We start from the raw sequence: 20,451 nt of genomic DNA, 5'->3' as shown, positions 1-20,451 counted from the left end.
ATGGCCCAAGTGCTTGGGCCCCTGTACCCATGTAGGAGGCCTGTATGAAGCTCCTGGCTCCTGTTTTGGCCTGACCCAGTCCCTGCCATTGTAACCATTTGGGGAGTGAACCAGCAGATGAGATATACCTCTTTCAAATAAATAAAATAAATCTTTAAAAAAAAAAAAACTACAGACAATGAAGTAAAAAGAAAGCGTATACACAGAGAGGACAGAACAGGAAAGGAGATAATATCCACAAATGTTTTGAAAGCAGCAAAGAATGTGAATGCCTGGTAGTGGACTTGGCAAGCCTGAGGAAGCCACATCCCAGGCCAGCAGTGGGGAATTCTGACAGTCAACCTGATCCACACCACAGAACCCTCAAAATGCACAGAACTGGCAGTGTGGAGTCCCTCTGGGGTGTGGGTATGGAGTGGGCAGAGAAAGCTGTCTGAGACCAGTTAGATCCAAAAGTCCTTTCCCCGGTTTCAGTTCTTTGGGCAGTTGCCCTTCCCCTAACACAAGGCTAGAGGTGTGTTTTTTTTTTTTTTTTTAAGATTTTATCTATTTATTTATTTGAGAAGTAGAATAAATATCTATTTATTTATTTACAGTGAGAGGGAGAGACAGGGAGAAAGTTCTCCCATCCACTAGTTCATTCCCCAAATGGTCGCAACGGCCAGAGCTGAGCTGATCTGAAGCCAGGAGCCAGGAGCTTCCTCTGGGTCTCTCATGCGGGTGCAGGGTCCCACACTTGAGCCATCTTCTACTGCTTTCTCAAGCCACAGCAGAGAGCTGGATTGGAAGAGGAGCAACCAGGACTAGAACTGGCACCCATATGGGATGCTGGCACCACAGGGCTGGTCCCAGGGCCAGAGGTATTCTCTGTAGAGGATAAAAGATTCTGTCTCTGGTTTGAGGAACACAAGGTACAGCTAATTGTGTGAGTCAGGACTGATGAATGTGTGCATTCTAATTTGATGTCAAATTCTGACTCTCCCACCTTTTCCCCCCACTCAGCTCCCAAATTTCTGGCAGCTAGGCCTTTACTCTCCAGGCAGGACAGTCTAAGATTTCCCTAGGGAGTCTGACCAAGCCAAGGGGAAAGAAAGTTTAGAAATCTGGGGAGTCCCTAACAAATAGCCATGATTATAGCACTCTCTGCTCAGCCTTTTATTAATACGAATGAAAAAACAACAAGGGTTGTCAGATAACTGAGGAGGATCCCTAACGTGGAACAAAGTGGCAAACAGTAAGAAGCAACTTAGAAGAGATAAACAGAAAACACTAAAACAACAATAACAACAGAAACACAACAAAACCAGTCCTTAAACCACAGAGGAATAAGGATTAAGTAAATGGACACCAAACAGAGAATACTCAGAGAACAAAATGGTCTCTTAGAAAGGAAACACCGGAGGGGAAGTGGCAACACACACTTGCCTCAGTTAAAGGACTGAAAGATCAAGTTCAGTGGAAAAGTGGGAGAGAAACAGTAAGACAGTAGAAGGCGATTCAGTGCCCTAATAGAAGCAGCTCCAGAAAGATTGATTAGGGGTGTGGAAGGGAGGAAGTTCTCAGCAAAATAATTTGGTAAAATTTCCCAGAAATGAAGGGCATCAGCTGCTGCGTTATAGGGGTTCACCACGGACCCAGCACAGCGATTGCAGACAGGCCCGTATTTAACTGTTATCTTGCAGGGAAAGAATTAGGAATAATACTGTCAGCAATGCTTGGGTTAGTTTTTGGCATACGTGTGTGTGTGTGTGTGTGTGCATTTCTGTTAGGTATGGGTCTAGGTGCACAATTGCCAGGTCATGGAGTATGAACACATCACATCAAATGGTTTTCCAAAGTGGTTCGAAGCTGTGGAACACTGAACCTGTCTTGGTCAGTCCCAGCGGTGCACTCTGCCTTCCGCCCTTGTGTTCTTTTTTTTTTTTTTTCTTTTTTCTTTTTTTTTTTTTTTTTTTTTTTTTTTTTTTTTTTGACAGGCAGAGTGGACAGTGAGAGAGAGAGACAGAGAGAAAGGTCTTCCTTTGCCGTTGGTTCACCCTCCAATGGCCGCCGCCGCCGGCGCGCTGCGGCCGGCGCACCGCGCTGATCCGATGGCAGGAGCCAGGAGCCAGGTGCTTTTCCTGGTCTCCCATGGGGTGCAGGGCCCAAGCACCTGGGCCATCCTCCACTGCACTCCCTGGCCACAGCAGAGGGCTGGCCTGGAAGAGGGGCAACCGGGACAGAATCCGGCGCCCCAACCGGGACTAGAACCCGGTGTGCCGGCGCCGCTAGGCGGAGGATTAGCCTAGTGAGCCGCGGCGCCGGCCCCCTTGTGTTCTGATACCAGAATCCCCCAGGAAAGCACCTGCTCCAGCGCTGGGTGGAACAGCCGTTTGTTTACATGCTGCAGAGCTGGGCTGGCTCCAGTAGTGTGTGATGGTCCCCATAGCTAGTGGTGTCCTGGCAGCTGCCGCAGGGCAGCTTACCTGTGTTCCCCCCTCTGGTACTACAGGAGAAGGGTGTCCTTGGTCCAGGTCACTTGCAGGCCTCTGGTCAGACTGTTTTCATGCAGTACTGAACAATTGATGCTAGTCCTGACAGGGCTGTGGATAGGAGGCCATTCTCTGAGGGAGAAAACAAAACAGGGCGATACCTGGATGGGAGTTATGTGTTCAGCCTGAAAAGTCATCCAACTGAACCCTTATGGTTTGTGCACTTTTCTGTTACATTATTAAAAAGTTAAAATTGGGGTCGGTGCTGTGGTGTAGCAGATTAAGCCGCCCCCTGCAGTGCCAGCATCCCCATATGAGCACCAGTTCAATTCCTGGCTGCTCCACTTCTGATCCAGCTCCCTGCTAATGTGACTGAGACGGCAGCAGAAGTGGATCCCTGCACCCATGTGGGAGACCCAGAGGAAGCTCCTGGCTCCTGACTTCGGATCAGCTCAGCTCTGGCTGTTGCAGCCATTTGGGGAGGGAACCAGCGGATGGAAGGTTTCTCTCTCTGTCTCTCCTTCTCTTTGTCTATAACTGTGCTTTTCAAATAAATAAATAAATATTTTTTAAAAAAAATTTGTAAATGTATAAATTAAGTGTATTTGTGTGAATATGTTAACTGAAATTGAGAAGATAAAACTAATGTAATTTTCAAGTATACTAAATTTTTTAGACGTGTACATTGAGGCTTGAGGAAAAGTCATAGTGTTTATGGAGTTGGTATTTTGATTTGTTGTTGGGTATAAATTGGTGCCTTATGAAGCAAGGGCAGGAAACCACACATCCCTGCTGACTGGGTTGCTGTACTAAAACCAAGGCTTTCTGTCCTGGACCATACCCTCTGTGTTGGTGTAAGTACAGTGATCAGCTAATGCTGGGGTAGGGTTTGTGTTTTGATTTTGTTTTTTTCTCCCCTCTCTTTTTTTTGAGATTTACCCTAAATTAATTAGTGTCGTGACTTTGACCTTTACTTTCAAATGTGACATGAAGCCATGAATATGTTCCCATTTCTCTCTTCTTTATCCATGTCTTCCTGTTTCGTAGGTTTTTGTGGAAACCCTGGATAAATGTTTTGAAAATGTGTGTGAATTGGATTTGATCTTCCATATGGATAAGGTATGTGTCATTCCGAACCAGGATTCCTGGCAGACTAAGAGTCCAGGGCATCTCTGGCCCCCTCTACACCCTCATATTCTTTCTTTGACTTTTTGCAGATACAGTCCTCAAATCTATTTTGTTTAATCATTAAGTTTAATAGTTGCGACAGAGATGGCTCAGATCTGTTAATAGTTTCAACATAGAGATTATTCCTGGGCCTATGTCATGATTATTCTGTTCACGGAAAGACTTCTTAAATTGGGCAATGATGACAGTAGAGTAAGTGACTACTTGGCCAAAGGTGAGATATAAATAGTTTTATGTTGATTATAGAATGAGGTTCACAGGCATTGATAGTGAAGCTTTGGCATAATCATGACCTGGGGACTTTGCTTTAATTAGTAGGGTATGTGCCCTTGCAAGAGTCATAGCGGTACTAAGACATCTGTAAGGTCACATGAGGCCAAGCGATGCACCGTAGGAAAGCAGACCGTCAGGGAGGAATCGGAACGGTCCCAAGCAGGTGCCCTCAGATCTGTTTTGCTGGCGTAACTGTGGCATGACCCGTGTCCCCACGTGTGAAATTAACGCAGCAAGGGGCTAAGGATGGCCACATGTATCTTATTTGGCTGGGCATACTTGCTGTCCCCAGTGCTGGCACAGATGAGGACTAATGTATCTTGGATTTGCTTGGTCCTGGTTTTCTCACATGACTGTGGTTGCTGTGGTCCACGGCCCTTGCAGGGAAATGGGAGTTTTAGGGAGCTGCTGCAGTTGCTAAGCCCTGGCCCTTTACTGATCTGTGTTTCCATTGTGATGAGTCAGGAGCTTTTAGATCTGTTGCTGCTGGCACAGCCATCCAGAGGGCTTTCTTGTTTTCCAGCGGGACCCTCAGTCTCAGTTGCCTGTGTCGAAGGGTGCATATCCCACGTTGCATGCTAATGCAGTGAGTGTGTTCTTGAGTTCGGCTGTTGGAATAGAGGGTAGTTTTCTCTCTCGACCTCTGGCTTGGCTGTGTGACTGCATTGGCAGCCTGGGGAATCTTAGAGGTTGAGCCTTCTTTAGACACTCAGACTCCCTGACAGCCTCCCAAGGCTCCCAGGGTTCACGGCTGCTTCTGAGGTGGTCACTCACTTTCCTATGAAAGGAGCTTGGAAACTTCCGAAATCTCTTAGCAGGCACTTGAGAGTTATTTTGTGTTTGTCAGTTGTTAAAGGTACCTTTCTCCTGGGATTCCTGTCCAAGAGAGCCATGGTTAAAACGTAGTTCCCTCTGTACTGGTGAGAAAAACAGGTGAATATAAAGAGACTTAGAATATTAGGGGAGTAGAGGTGTGTCTTCCGTAGGCCTTATGGTTGTTATTTTTAAAAAATGTATTTATTTATTTATTTGAAAGGTGGATTTACAGAGTGGGAGAGGCAGAGGCAGAGAGAGAAAGAGAAGTCTTCCATCCACTGGTTCACTCTCCAAATGACTGCAATGGTGGGGGTTGGGTCAGACCAAAGCCAGGAGCCAGGAGCTTCATCCAGGTCTCCCCTGTGGATGCAGGGGCCCAAGCACTTGGACCATCTTCATTGCTTTCCCAGGTGCATTAGCAGAGAGCTGGATGGGAAATGGAGCAGCCAGGACTTGAACCAGCACCCATAAGGGATGCTATCCCTGCAGGCAGTGGCTTAACCTGCCAGGCCACAGCACTGTCTGCATGGTGGTTATTTTTAAACTTTTTTTTTTTTGGTGGGGGGGTTTATTAACATTTAATGAACCGTGAGGCTTCAGCCCTCCAAAGACACAGGCTCTCGCCACCCACCCGCCATGCCCTTAATCTTCTCAGCCCTCCTTCCGAAGGAGCTGGCTTCACAAAGATGGGCTGCTCTGGGAGCTTTCCCTTCGGCAGAAGGTTGCAGGAGCCCACGCGCACCACCTCATGAGGGAGCAGCTCCCGTGGGTTTTGTTGGCATTTACCTTGTGTCTGCTCACTGCACAGGGCCACAGCTTATCACGGCTGACAGCTGGTTCCTCTGTAAGTGGTAACATCTCACACCAGCTTTCCCAAAGTAACCAGGGTGGTATTTACTGAAGTTGATCCTGTAGCAATGCTGGCTACCAGCATTAGCCTGGTGCCCCACGTGCTTACCCAAGTGGCTGTGCCATGCCTCATAGGGCTGTGAAGTTTCTGGGTCTTCCTCAGTCTGGATGGTGTGTCAGAAGCTGTGGGGAGAGCTAAATGGTTTTTATTATTATTATTATTATTATTATTATTATTATATACAAGGTGCTACCTTTGGGGTTACCTTCTGGTGTGCAAACTGGACCCCTTTAACTTCTCAACATGGCACATAGATTAAGGGTCGGATTTTACTGGGAGAGCAGGCATTTTTAAGCAAGAGAAGATGCGAGGCCAGCACTTTGGCACAGCGGGTTAAAACCCTGGCCTGAAGTGCTGGCATCCCATATGGGCACTGGTTCTATTCCAGCTGCTCCTCTTCCAATCCAGCTCTCTGCTGTGGCCTGGGATAGCAGTGGAAGATGACCCAAGTCCTTGGGCCCCTGCACCCACGTGGGAGGCCCAGGAGAAGCTCCTGGCTTCTGGCTTTGGATCGGCACAGCTCCAGCCATTGGGGCCATCTGGGGAGTGAACAGCGGATGGAAGACCTCTCTCTGTGTCTCTACCTCTCTCTGTAACTGTGTCTTTCAAATAAATAAAATAAATCTTAAAAAAAAAAAAAAAAGAAGAAGAGGCACGCATTGCTGAGATCTTCCTTCTGTCCGCTTGGAGAGGTGTATTCGGGCTCTTGTGACTCCTCCCTGCCCCTCCCCCAGTGCTCTCTGGTAGGCTGAGAGAGACACAAAGTGCTGGGACACCAGCCCGCGTGCTTGTGATTGCCAGCCGTGTATAGAAGTTGTCTGGGAATGCCAGCTGCCTAAATCCTGCACGCTGGGATGGGAGGGGGACCCTGTGGACTGATGGCTGGGAGGAGGCAGTTGTAGGTCCTGTGGGAAGTTGAGTGTGGGTGAGCTCCTCCCACTGCAAGAAGGGGGAATGTTTCCAGGCCAAGCTGGCTCATCGTCTGGGCAGCCCGGAGTGTGCTCCCAAGTTGGCTTGCAGAATCCTCACTTACACTGCTCGGTGTCTTCTTCTCTTGCCTGGTGGGGCATCACCCCGCGGGATTTAAATGTATTGCTGCATACGATTCCATTATGTGAATATGCCACCATTTATGTATCAGTTCTATGGATTGGCTTCATTTTGAGTTTGGGGTTATTATGAAACATGTTGCCATAGGTATTCTTGAAAATGCCATTGTAGATGTTGTCCCTGTCCCTTGGAACACTTTTATAGAGGAGTTGCTGGGTCATAGAGGGGGCCCGTGGGAAGCAGAAGTGGAAGCACACGGGCATCAGTGGCCAACAGCACCAGCACACAGACCTGAGACCCCAGGCCTGATGTGGGTCCTGACCAGGCCACCATGCCAGCCACTGTGTTAGATATCGCCAGCCTTTTCCAGAGTGGTTGTGTCAGTTTTTACTCTCACTGTAGGGGTGAATGTTTCCATTGCTCCATATCTTCACCAGGAATCCATGTGCTCAGTGTGGTGCGTAGTAGTACTGTTAACCAAGTAGTTCCCGTGTTTTCTCCTCAGGACACATGGAAGAATTATACTTCCACCTCCTCTTGAAATTAGGTATAGTCCTGTGACTTGCCTTAGCCAACGAAGTATGAGTGACAGAGCCTTTTAAGTAGAAGTTTAATAGCCAGTACACAGATTGTCTTTTCTTCTGCTGTGGCGGTTGTGGGAGTGCGGATACAGAGGCTCCCTAACGGCCCCACAGTGGACATGTGCAGCATGAGAGGGAAAGTTGTTGAGGTGCTGAACTGCAGGTTGACCCGACGTGTCCTGACTGATGCAGAATTTAGATCTCAGTCTGAGATGCACTGAGTGTGTGCAGTGTACTTCCCTGTGCTCTGGTTGTCATTCTTTTGGTTACTCAGAAAAATGAGTCTCTTGGGGCCAGAGCTGTAGCATAGCGTGTAAAGCCACTGCCTGTACTGCTGGCATCCCATATGGATGCCAGTTTGAATCCCAACTGCTCCAGTTCTCATCCAGCTCTCTGCTATGGCCTGGGATAGCAGTAGAAGATGGCCCAAGTGCTTGGGCCTCTGCACCCGTGTGGGAGACCTGGAAGAAGCTCCAGGCTGCTGGCTTCGGATCCGTCCAGGTCCTGCCATTGCAGCCATTTGGGGAGTGAACCAGGGGATGGAAGACCTCTCTCTCTCTGCAACTCTGCCTTTCAAATAAATAAATAAATCCTTAAAAAAAAAAAAAAAAAAAAAAAAAAAAAAACAGGTCTTGTTCAAAAAATCTTTCCTGGGGCTGGCATTGTGGCATAGCCAATTAAGCCTCCGCCTGCAATGCCGGCATCCCATCCCATATGGGCGACAATTCAAGACCCAGATGCTCTACTTCGGATCCAGCTCTCTTCTACTGCACCTGGGATAGCAGTAGAGGGTGGCTCAAGTGCTTGGGCACCCGTACCCACGTGGGAGACCTAGAAGAAGCTTCTGGCTCCTGGCTTTGGCCTGGCCCAGCCCTGGCCATTGCAGCCATTTCAGCCATTTCGGGAGTGAACCAGTGGATGGAAGATCTCTGTCTCTCCTCCTCTCTCTTGCAACTCTGCCTTTCAAGTAAATAAAAAGTCATTTGTATGTGTATGTGTGTGTGTGTTTGTGTATGGGATGATCTTTCCTTCCCTGAAGTGATAGAAGTGTTCTCTGTATCTACTAAAAGTTTTTAGTCTCTACCTCACCTGGATTGTCATTTTTATCTGGTAGGGTCTGCTTTCACTTTCCGCCAGCACAGACAGCTAGGGTGTCTAGCGCTTCCAGCCCACTTCCTTTCCCTGCTGCTCTTCCACGTAACTTGGGTCACAGATTAAGAGCCCATGTGTGCATGTGTCTGTTTCTATTCTCTGTCCTGTTGTTTGTAACTGTTAAAGAGAAGATCCAGCCACTTTCTTCTTCTCCCATCTACTGATTCACTCCTCAAACGCCTGTAATAGCTGGGGCTTAGGCCGGAACTGAAACCAGGAGTCAGGAATTCAGCCAGGCCCTACCCTGTGCCAAACACCCACCCCTACTGATGATATTTAAATTCATCTTTTTTTTAGTACTGCTATCACTGTGGAAGTCATTACATTTCTGTTTGTTGATGTTGAAACCAAAGATTGTGTTAAACTGTTAATAAATCTGATTTTATCTGTAGACACTGTACCCATTGTTTTTCCCATCAGTGATTGGTTTATCTGTTTCCCCTCACCCTGATGACTCATACCTCCAGTTCCATGTTCAGTAGAGGTGACAGTGGCATCTGTCTTGTTCCTGGCTCCAGTGGCATCTTTCACCCTGTTCTGTGAAGCACATAGGAGCATTTGCTATACTTTTTTTGTAAATATTCTTATCAGGTTAAACAGGTTTCTTCCCTTTTCCTAGTATCTCGGAATTTTTAACCATGAAAGCATGTTAGAAGTTATCCAAGGCTTTTTTCTCCATCTCCTGAGGTAATCGAGTTTTACCTCCTGGTTCTGATGTTTTTTATGAACACCCGCAAAGGCAATGAAGTAATCCCACCACAACGTGGGACGTGGCTTTGCAGGGGAAGTAGGGAGCCATAAACAGGTTGCTCCTCCTCATGTGATTCATCTTCAAATAAGTGCCATAAAGTATTCTGCTGTCCTGCACATTCCCTTTCCAGTCGCTCACTGTCTCAGCCGTTCACGTGGCGTCAGGAGTGACTTCTCATGTCTGCTGAGGGAGGTGAGAGGCAGCGGTCTGAGGAGTCGGAGCCCACCCTGCTCGCCTCCGGAGGACGGCTCTGGCAGGCAGCCAGGAGGAAGCTCACCTTTGCCCTCACATGGAGTAGTTGTAAATCTGGTACATCTGCCGTTGGTAGTAAAAACTGGTCTTTTTAGATGGGCAAAAGACCTGTCAGCAGACAACAGAAAGGTCGCCTTCAACTCCATCCAAAAAAAAAAAAAAAAAAAAGATTTATTCATTTTATTTGAAAGGCAGAGTTAGCGAAGACCTTACGTCTGCTGGTTTACTACCCAGATGGCTGCAGTAGCCCAGGCTGGGCCAGGCTGAATCCAGGAGCCAGGAGCTTCCTCCAGGTCTCACATGTGGGTGGCAGGGCCCAAACACTTGGGCCCTGTTCCATTGCTTTCCCAGGTATATTAGCAGGGAGCTGGGTTGAAGTGAAGCAGCTGGCACCCACACCAGCACCCACATGGGATAATGGCATCATGGGCGGTGGCCCAGCCCTCTGTGCCACACACCAGCCCCACCTCTGTCCTCCCTAAATTGAAGAGTACCCCCACCTTGAGCTCGGAAACACCTGTCGTTTAGGAAAGCCACAGGGCGTTTGGGAGCTGCAGTGGACATTCCCAGGTAGCTGCCCATCCCCTTGAGCAGATGTGCCTGGAGCAGTAGGCACATCTGGTAGAGAAGACCAGATATGACTGAATTCCTGCTGCCCGGCAAATTCTTTCTTTCTTTTGATGTTTATTCATTCATTTTTGTCTTCTTGAAAGGCAGGGCATCAGGGAGAGAGAGATCAATCTTCCATCTGCTGGTTCTCCCCAGATGCCAGTGACAGCCAGGGCTGGGCCAAGGCAAAGCCAGGACCTCAGAATGCAGCCACATCTCCCAGGTTGGGGGTAGGGGCCCAAGCACTTGAGCCATCATCTGCTACCTCCCAGGAAGCATTAGCAGGAAGCTGGAATTGCAAACAGAGTAGCCAAGGCTCAAACTGACCTTCTGATATGGGATGCAGACATCCCACAATGACTGTCCCCCTCCCCCCTTTTAAATATTGTTTATTTGAAAGGCAGAGAGAAGAGAGAGTGAGATCACCCATCTGCTGGTTCAGTCTTCAAAATGCCCACAACCAAGGCTCAGCCAGGCAGATCTCCCATGTTCCAGGTCTCCCATGTGGGTGACAAAGACCCAAGTATTTGAGCCATTATCTAGTGCCTCTCAGGATGCACTTTAGCAGGAAGCTGGATTGGAAGTGGAGCTGAGACTTAAACCCACGGACTACAGTATGGGATGCAGGTGTCCCAAGGGACATTTGCTGTGCCAAATGCCTGCCTTGGCAAATTGTTTCTTTTTCTTTTGTCTTTTTTTTTTTTTTAGATGTATTTATTTGAAAGGCAGAGTTACAGAGAGGCAGAGGCAGAGAGAGAAGGAGAGAGGTCTTCCATCCGCGGCTTCACTCCCCAGATGGCTGCAACAGCTGGAGCTGGGCTGATCAGGAGCCAGGAGCTTCTTCCGGGTCTCCCATAGGTGGCAGGGTTCCAAGAACTTGGGTCATCTTTTGCTGCTTTCCCAGGCCAAAGCAAAGATCTGGATTGGAAGTAGAGCAGCCAGGACTCGAACCGGCGCCCATATGGGATGCCAGCACTGCAGGTAGCGGCTTTACCAACTGCACCACAGCGCTGGCCTGGCAAATTATTTTTAACCTCACAGCTACTTTTTTAGCATTCTAAATTGTTTTTGTTAATATCCTGTTTTTATCACTGCTTGTCTCTTCTTTACCACCTCTCCTTTTCCTCCTAACAAGGTTTGTACCATTCTGTTTCTGGAGCTATGTCTTCTTCTTGTCTCTCCCTAACACACACAATATCTTGCTTCTTCAACTAGTTTCTGAAGTACCTTGTGTGTCCCTCTGCCTCTGAAAATCTCCAGACTGCCCCCGTCTCTCCCAGAATGCAGCTCCTCCTGTGCTTCTACTGCCCCTTCCAACTGTAGTTGTATTTCCATCATTCATTCAGGACTTGTTGACTAAATGATTCACACCAAATTTTTCAGTTCTACATAATCTGTTCCTTTCCTGGAGCCCTAATACTTGTGTTTCTCTCCAACCCAGAATCCTCTGATGATTTCCAAGTCTTGTGTCCATTCCCTGGTCATCACCTTCTTTGATGTTTTTGTAGAGCTTGATGCTCTTAGTCACTCTAATCCCTTTCCACCCTTGTTTCTGTCTCATAGAACTCCAGATTTTTCTCTTACCCTCTTCCTACTCCGTACCAGTAAATTGTCAGTGTTATCTCATGTCTCCTTCCTTCTCCATTGTATATTTCTGTCATAGGTAGCATCTATTTATCATATTTAAACTATGATCTAGGTAGGTAGTTCTTGAACTGGTAATTCTAGGCCCAGTGGCCTCTTCTGGTATTTCAGAATGGCCTGAGTCCTATTCCACTATTTCCCACTTGCCTGAAGATATTTCTTTCGAATGTCTTTCGAACACCTAAATTTCTTGCTGTTTCTTCAGGGCCAGCCCTCTCTGAAGCGAGTGTTTTCGGTGCTTGTGTGCTTCCCCAGCTGTCTGTGAAGCACATTCTTGTGTGTGAGTTGTGCCATTCACAGCAAGATGGTTAGAAATCCATCTTGGAAAACCCAGGAGACTGGGCCCTGCCACCCCAATTTAGACCTGCTGGTGCAGCCCTGTAGCCTCCACAAAGCAAATGTAAGGAGCATCATCTTTAGGGAAAAAAAAGATTTATTGTATTTATTTGAAAGGCAGAGTTACAGAGACAGAGGGAGAGACAGAGAAAGAGAGATCTTTCATCCACTGGCTCACTTCTCAAAGGGCCGCCACAGCCGGGGCTGGGCCAGGCTGAAGCCAGGAGCCAAAAGCTTCTTCCAGGTGTCCCACGTAGGTGCAGGGGCCCAAGCACCTGGGTCATCCTCCGCCACTTTGCCAGGTGCATTAGCAGGGAGCTGGATCAGAAGTGGAACAGCTGGGACTTGAACTAACACCTATACAGGATGCCGCCACTGCAGGCAGTGGCTTTACCCACTGTGGCACAACGCTGGCCCCAAGGAGCATAATCTTTAAGGGCTGAAGAAAAATTATCATATGGAAGAAATGAACTGAAGTACTTGAGCCATCACCTGCTTCTTCCTAGCGTGTGCATTAGCAGAAAGCTGGCTTCAAGATCGGAGCAAGGACTCAAACCCAGGCACACCTGCCCCAGATTTAAATGCATAAAACCTTTGACCCAGCAATCCTCTTTTGAGGGATTTATCCTAAACCTAAAGGGAAATGAACCCAGTACTTAAAGGCTCTGTGGGAGGCTTATTGCCACATTCCTTGTTACAGAATAAAAAAAAGGCCCAAGTGTCCAACAGAGCACTATTTTGTAATGAATATAGCACCTCATTGTTCTTTTTTGTTTACATTTTTAATTTACTTTCATTTGATTTGAAAAGCAGAGAAGCAGGTAGAGACAGACAGAGATCTCCCATCCACTCTTCACTCCCCAAGTGTGTGCACCAGCCAGGGGTAGGCCAGGCCAAAGCCAGGAACTGAAAACCCCACCTGGGACCCCCCCGTGTGTGGCAGGAACCCAGTTACTGGAGCCATCGTCTGCTGCCTCTCCAGGTGCACATTAGCAGGAAGCCGTTGGAAGTAAAGAAGCCAGGGCTCACGAGGCGCACTAATACGGGATGCAGGTGTCCCTGCCCCAAGCACTCAACCCCAGTTTTACGTTTTCCCTATCTTTGCGTTTGTCCTTGGATGCCTTCCCAGCTCTAGCACTGTGCCAAACTGGGTGGGATGGTCTTCAGGTGAGTGTCCTTGAGGAGTTTCCCAAACATAGCCCGGTAGTTCATGATTTAAACTGTTAGAGGCTTGAGCAAGGTCTGATTACGTGGTCTCAGCCATTTAGTGCTTATCTTCCAGGGCTAGTTGGTTCCTCTTTGCTTTCAGAAATTCCTAAACTTAACTGAACTTCCTGAGTAGTGAGCTGGGTGTTGCTGTTAATTATGGTGAATTGAATTCTCTCCCAGGAATGTGGGTGATCTGAGCTGCTGAGACACCAGTGTCAGCAGGAAAGTTGGATGTGAAATTCAGTTGGGCTTTAAATTTTTGGTCATCAGAGTCAATTCAGTGACTGGATTGCAGCAATTTACGCAGCCTGTCTGTAGATTTCCGTCTGCACGGGGCTCTCAGGAGAGCTGGAACCTGTGCTTCTGGGAGGCCTGACCTGAAGAACTGGCGTGTGGAATTTGCAGTCTGCTAAGGGTAGGCTGCTGAAATGGAGAAATGCTGAGGTTCAGAATTCAAACTGTGAGCACCCTGTTGGACTGTGTTTCTCAGGTGTCCCTCTGGGGAGCAGTTTGTGATAACAAAGCTCACTAATGCCTTCCACAACCTGATGACCTTGAAGCGGGTGTCCAGAAACGCAGGGAGGAGTGAGGGGTTCGTGATGTGTGTTTTTCTCGATGAAGGGAGGAGCAGTTTTGGCCTAGAAGGAGACATTCTGTTTGAGTTTGTGTTCTTGTAAAACGTGCTGGTTAGCATCTCTGACCATCCCCTGGCCACCTCTGTGGCTCTGTCTGGATGGATCTAAGTGAGAAGCAAAGAGCCAAGGCCAGCCTGGCTTGTGTCCATGTGTCCCAGGTCCTCTGCTGTCGCCTGATAGGAATCTTGTGTCCACTTTTTTTTTTTTTAATTTGTTGCTTAAGCAGCGAGGAAATTCATTTTCTCACATATGCAAAGACCACCTGCAGGGTGGAGTGAGAAGATAATGGAGACAGCAGTTCAGTAGTGTCATCAGGGGTCGGCTGTGGCATAGTGGGTAAGTTACTACCTGAGACGCCAGCATCCCAAATGGGAGCCGGTTCAAGTCCTAGCTGCTCCACTTCTAATCCTGCTCTCTGCTAATGTGCCTGGGAAAGCATTGAAGATGGACCAAGTGCTTGGGCCCTTGCACCCACTTGGGAGACCCAGAAGACGCTTCTGGCTCCTGGCTTCAGCCTGGCCCAACCCTAGCCATTGTGACCATTTGAGGAGTGAACCAGCAGATGGAAGACCTCTCTCTCTGTCTCTCTCCCTCTGTATCTCTGCCATATATATATATATAATTTTTATTTATTTGACAGAGAGTTAGACAGTGAGAGAGAAAGAGAGAAAGGTCTTCCTTCCGTTGGTTCACCCCCTAAATGGCTGCTACGGCCGGAGCTACGCCGATCCGAAGCCAGGAGCCAGGTGCTTCTTCCTGGTCTCCCACATGGGTGCAGGCGCCCAAGCACTTGGGCCATCCTCCACTGCCTTCCCGGGCCACAGCAGAGAGCTGTACTGGAAGAGGAGCAGCCGGGACTAGAACCCAGCACCCATATGAGATGCCGGCACCGCAGGCGGAGGATTAACCAAGTGAGCCACGGCACTGACCCCTCTGCCTTTCAAATAATAAATAAATCTTTTTTTTTTTTTTAAAGTGTCCTCAGAGATGCCAGGTACTGTCCATCTCCTGTCTCCTTTCCTTGGTATTGGCTGCAGAATAGTTTTCAGAGGCCAACACCTTACTCCCTCAGGATGATTGATAGAGATTAGCAATAGTAAGTTTTTTAAATGTCTAAAACCTCTGTAGTTTATCTTTAAAAAACAACATTTGTGATTGCTCATAACTACACAAAATATCTCTATAATACCTCCCACTTTTCTTAAATGAACTTTTGTTTGAAAAATCTTTAAATTTATTTTTACTTATTATTTACTTGAGGGACAGAGAAAGAGAGGGAAAGCTTCCACGCAGTGGTTCACTCTCCAGAAGTCTGCAGTTGGTGTAAGGCCTCCCCTAGGCTGGGACCAAAGCTGGGAGCCAGAAACTCAATCCAGGTGTCCTGTGTGGATGACAGAAACCCCATTAGGTGAGCCATCGCCTCTGCCTCCCAGGGTCTGCCTTAGCAGGAGGCTGGAGTCAGGAGCTGCAGGTGGGTTGAACCTAGGCACTCACATGTGGCGTGCTCGGCCCTAACAAGTAGGCTGAGGCCTGCCCCCCTTACTTGAACTTAAACTGCCTTGATGTAGTCTCATTGCTTGCCTGCTACTTGAGATTCAGAGAACCTCTTCAATTTGTTTAGTCATTGTTTGTTACTAGGTAAGAGCAGGAGGATCATTATGTACACAAAACAGCAAAATTTGACCTTTAGAACTACCTGTTTGATATCTATTCATTTCCATAACACCTAGTGGTTATCAAGATTGTGATCAAGAGCAGGGCCTGTTATCAGTGGTATTACTTGCCTGTGTCTCAGATAAACAAATTGCAGATTGCTTTGGTAGTTGGTTTGTAGCTGCCCTCACAGGTTGGCATTGAGATTGAAGTCTATAGTGCTGTTGCTGTTAACTCTTACATTGCGGAAGAGGATAGGCTACTGTGAGGTAAGAGGGAAAATTTCTGGATATTCCTAGTTAAAAATCCTCTGCCAGCCTTGATGTTTGTACCAAGCAGTGTGGGCTCAGTAATATGTTACTCCAAAATCCCAGTCACTGCTGACAAGTTCCCTCTCATTCATGCCACGTGGCCATTGTGGTGTCTTCACTTACTGAAGTCGCTTAGGGGTCCGAGGTGATGGAAGTCCTCCTCAGCTGGTGTTTCCACTGGGCACTCCAGTGTTGGCTCTTAAAGTGACATACCCCACCAATACTCACTTCATTCGGTCAAAGTAAGTCGCATGTCTATGCCCCAGGAACTAGGGAAGTGCTGTCCTACAGGGTATCCAGGAGGGGAAGAACCTGAAATAGTTTTGAATAATACTATGGCTACCACTTTTTTTTATTTATTCTCTTGGATATTCTTAGAAGATTCTTAGAGAATATTCTCTTAGAGCTGATATTTTTATCCAGTATCACTTTATAGGAGGGAACCTAGGAATTCTAGTATTAGAGAAATAGAGGAACACCCTTCTAAGAAAGAAACCTAGTTTAGGAAAAGGCATACTGTGCAGCAGCTTTATAGTTTCTCTAACAGAACACTGGACATTCATTTTTGTTTTTTTAATGTTCATTTTATTTGAAAGGCTCAGAGAGACTGATGGAGAAAGATCTTCCATCCATAGGTTAAGTCCCCAAATGTCGGCAACAGTAAGAGCCGGGCCAGCCAAAGCCAGGTCTCTCAGGTAGGTGGCAGGGGCCCAGGTATCTGAGCCATTATCTGCTGCTTCCCAGGGTACACATTGACAGGAACCTGGATTAGAAGTGGAATACCTAGGACTCGAACGAGGCACTCTGATAGGGATACAGGCATCCTAAGTAGTGAGTTAACCACTGTGTCACTTGCCCACCCCACCTTGGACGTACTTCCCAGATGAATTTAAGGTGACTTAAGAAATTAAAATTTTAAAACCTCCTAATGTTGTGGCATAGTAAGTTCAGCTGCTGTGGGGAGCAATCCGGACTAGACTGAGTTACTGGAATTAAGACTTATTCTATGCATCTGCTCTCCCACAATATGGCGCTGGGAGAGAAGTAAACAGCTTCCGCACAGCTGCCTCCAGTTCAACTAATAAACTGTAGGACTTGCTATTGATTGGAGGAGAGCAGCGTACTCGGCGTGTGGGCAGCCGAGTTGGGATTGGCGGAGGAGGACTATAAAGGAGGAGAGAAACGGCATGCACCGGGAACATCTATGGGGAACATCTAGCTGAAGGAACACCTGTGCAGCCCCCCAGAGAACCGGCCGGCGGTGTGCCGCTCCCCTGCGGAAGTGGGGAATGTGGCCAGGGGGAACTGCCCTTCCACGGAGGTGGAAGGGATAGTAGCCAACCCGGGAAGAACCAGCAGCAAACCCGGGGAGGGCCGAGCAGACGAAAGAACAGCGCAGGGTCCTGTGTTGCTCCTCCACGAAGAGGGGGAGCGACATAATGGTGCCGTGACTCGGATATGAAGCCTAGGCAGGGCTTAGTGTCGTTCCTCCACGAAGAGGGGGAGCGACAAAATGGTGCCGTGACTCGGATAGGAAACTTAGGACGGATATGAAACTTAGGAGGGAAGAAACGGGAAGAACTAGGGAAAATATCGGAGAGAGAAACTAGCAAACAGCCTAGGGAAAATATCGGAGAGACTAGCAAACAGCCTAGGGAAAAGCCGGACGAAAAGGGTGCCGGAAGAAGCTATTGAAAGCCTAGGCATAGATTCGGATACGGACTATGGGGGGAAGCTGGGAGAAATCTCTAAGGTTGAAAGCGAAAGTGAAAGCTAGAACAAACAGACTCGGATGCGGACTGTGGGGAGAGGCCAGGAGAAATAAGGGAGGAATATTGTTGGAAGAAAACTTAGGGAAACATACCGGGTAGAGAAAAATGTTAGGGAAATTGAAGCCGTGGGGGGCAGGCCAAGGCGGACACGAAAGCCACTTTGGGGTTCTCAAGTTAGCCCGGGAATAGGGGGCGAAAAGTTGAAACCAGAAGCTGAAACGTGAGCCTGGTTGGGATCCGTCTGATTAGCCCGGGGAGCAAAGGACGGGAAGCCAAACCGTGGGGCGGAGACGTACGCTGGGTTGAATTCGCCAGGCTAGCCCGGGGAACTTAGATTGAATGCTAGTGGCGGACACGTAAGCTACGCTGTGTTACTCGCGGAAGCCGCCGCGTGCAGAGAGAGCACGGAGCGTGAATAGATAGGGAACGGGGCTGGCGTAGGCCGTGGTGCAGACGCGAAGGGCGTGGAGACCGCGGAGCGCGCGAAGCCAAGCCGCGCAAAGCCGGGAAGCTGCGCAGATGAAAGAGGCGCGGGCTGAAGCAGCTCAGCTGGGAAGCCGCCGAGAAGTAGCCTTGGGGCGGGCAGCGGGAAGCCGCGGGGATAAGAGAAACAGAAGTTTAGAAATGGAATGAGAGCGGGAAGCTGCGGGGATAAGAGAAACAGAAGTTTAGAAGTAAAGTGAGAGAAATAGGAATGCTGGTAGAAGTAAAATGGGAGAAATAGGAATGCCCGGAGATAGAGAAATAGAGAAAAATAAGGCCTCCCCTCAACATGGCAATGAGAAAGCTTGGATTCGGCCTGCCTGATTAAGTGAGGCGATGAGCACCTGGGCGGCTAGCAGCTTATGCGCCGCAGGTCACCGAAGACAGGCACGAATTAACATCAGTAAGGCTTCCCCACAATGTAACAATTAGAAGGCTTGGATTCGGTCTGCCCGATTAGTGAGGCGATGAGCACCTGGGCGGCTAGCAGCTTATGCGCCGCAGGTCACCGAAGACAGGCACGAATTAACATCAGTAAGGCCTCCCCACAAAAAGGCAATGAGAAGGCTTGGATTCGGTTTGCCTGATAGGTTTTGTAAGCCCCTGCGGGCAGAGCAGAGCATACGCTGCAGGGCACCGAACACAGGCACGCATCAGCGCCTAAAAACCTCCTCACAACATGGCGAAGAGAGGACCCGGATTCGGTTTGCCTGATAGGACTTGTAAGAGCCTGTGGCAACTCTAGCAAGTAGAACAGAGTGTGTGCCGCGGGACACCGAAGACAGGCGCGTATCAACGCTAAAAAATAAAAAGAAAGGGGGATCTGTGGGGAGCAATCCGGACTAGACTGAGTTACTGGAATTAAGACTTATTCTATGCATCTGCTCTCCCACAATATGGCGCTGGGAGAGAAGTAAACAGCTTCCGCACAGCTGCCTCCAGTTCAACTAATAAACTGTAGGACTTGCTATTGATTGGAGGAGAGCAGCGTACTCGGCATGTGGGCAGCCGAGTTGGGATTGGCGGAGGAGGACTATAAAGGAGGAGAGAAACGGCATGCACCGGGAACATCTATGGGGAACATCTAGCTGAAGGAACACCTGTGCAGCCCCCCAGAGAACCGGCCGGCGGTGTGCCGCTCCCCTGCGGAAGTGGGGAATGTGGCCAGGGGGAACTGCCCTTCCACGGAGGTGGAAGGGATAGTAGCCAACCCGGGAAGAACCAGCAGCAAACCCGGGGAGGGCCGAGCAGACGAAAGAACAGCGCAGGGTCCTGTGTTGCTCCTCCACGAAGAGGGGGAGCGACAAGCTGCCACCTGAGACACTGGCATCGCTTACTGGGGCACCAGTTCAGCTCCCAGCTGCTGTGCTTCTGATCCAGCTCTGATCCAGCTCTAGGAGTGAACCACCAGATGGAAGAGCTCTTTCTCTTTGTCTCTCTCTCTCTCTCTGTCACTCTGCCTTTCAAAGAAATAAATAAAATATGTCTTTTAAAAAAAATCTTCTAGGCTGGTGCCGCAGCTCACTAGGCTAATCCTCTGCCTGCGGCACTGGTACTCTGGATTCTAATCCCAGTCGGGGCGCCACATTCTGTCTGGTTGCTCCTCTTCCAATCCAGCTCTCTGCTGTGGCCCAGGAAGGCAGTGGAGGATGACCCAAGTGCTTGGGCCCTGGTCTCCCGCATGGGAGACCAGGAGGAAGCACCTGGCTCCTGGCTTCAGCCATTTCGGGGGTGAACCAACGGAAGGAAGACCTTTCTCTCTGTCTCTCTCTCTCTCACTGTCTAACTCTGCCTGTCCAAAAAAAAAAAAAAAAAAAAAAATCTTCTAACAGAATAAGTTGTTTCCATATCTGGGAAGCAAGTGCCTCCTTCATATATAATTATTATTTGAAAGGCAGAGTTACAAAGAGAGATAGGGAGAGAGAGAAAGAGAGATTAAGATCTTCCATCTGCTGGTTCATTCACTAAATGTCCACAACGGCCAGGCTGAAGCTAGGAGCCTAGAATTCCATCTAAGTGTCCCACATGGGTACAGGGACCCAAGCACTTAGGCCATCTTCCACCACTCCTTTCCCAGGTACGTTAGCAGGGAGTTGGATCAGAAGTAGAGCAGCTGGGTTGGGACTCAAAATGGTATTCTGACTTGGGATGCCTGCTCTGTGGTTTAACCCACTACCCCACAGCGCTGGCCTCACACCTCCCTCCTCACAGAGACTTCCTGCAAGTCATCTGTCCTGACCTTGGCTCTTTTTTTTTTTTTTAAAGATTTTATTTATTCTATTTGAAAGGTAGAGTTATAGATAGTGAGAGAGAGAGAGAGAGAGAGACAGAAAGAAAGGTCTTCTGTCTGCTGGT

At 48.5% G+C, this 20,451-nt stretch overlaps 1 protein-coding gene across 7 annotated transcripts in view; it reads left to right on the top strand.

Annotated features, from left to right (window-relative positions):
- AP3S2 (adaptor related protein complex 3 subunit sigma 2) overlaps positions 1-20,451 on the top strand; it is a 60,850-nt gene that overhangs the window by 17,893 nt on the left and 22,506 nt on the right. For 5 of the 7 annotated variants that reach the window (XM_051834275.3, XM_002721492.6, XM_089310715.1 and 2 more), the window contains exon 4: positions 3,519-3,590. The exons of 1 other annotated variant lie outside the window; for it this stretch is intronic. In XM_051834275.3, the coding sequence (XP_051690235.1) occupies positions 3,519-3,590 (72 nt within the window). Of the gene's footprint in view, positions 1-3,518; positions 3,591-10,741; positions 13,201-20,451 lie in introns of those variants that run through there. One more of the 7 variants, XM_089310716.1, reaches the window with a different exon arrangement.

This window comes from Oryctolagus cuniculus, chromosome 12 (assembly GCF_051225735.1).
Source record: "Oryctolagus cuniculus isolate XC-2025 breed Fujian yellow rabbit chromosome 12, ASM5122573v1, whole genome shotgun sequence".
Classification (NCBI taxonomy): domain Eukaryota; kingdom Metazoa; phylum Chordata; class Mammalia; order Lagomorpha; family Leporidae; genus Oryctolagus; species Oryctolagus cuniculus.
This window is presented reverse-complemented; position numbering and strand designations above follow the sequence as displayed.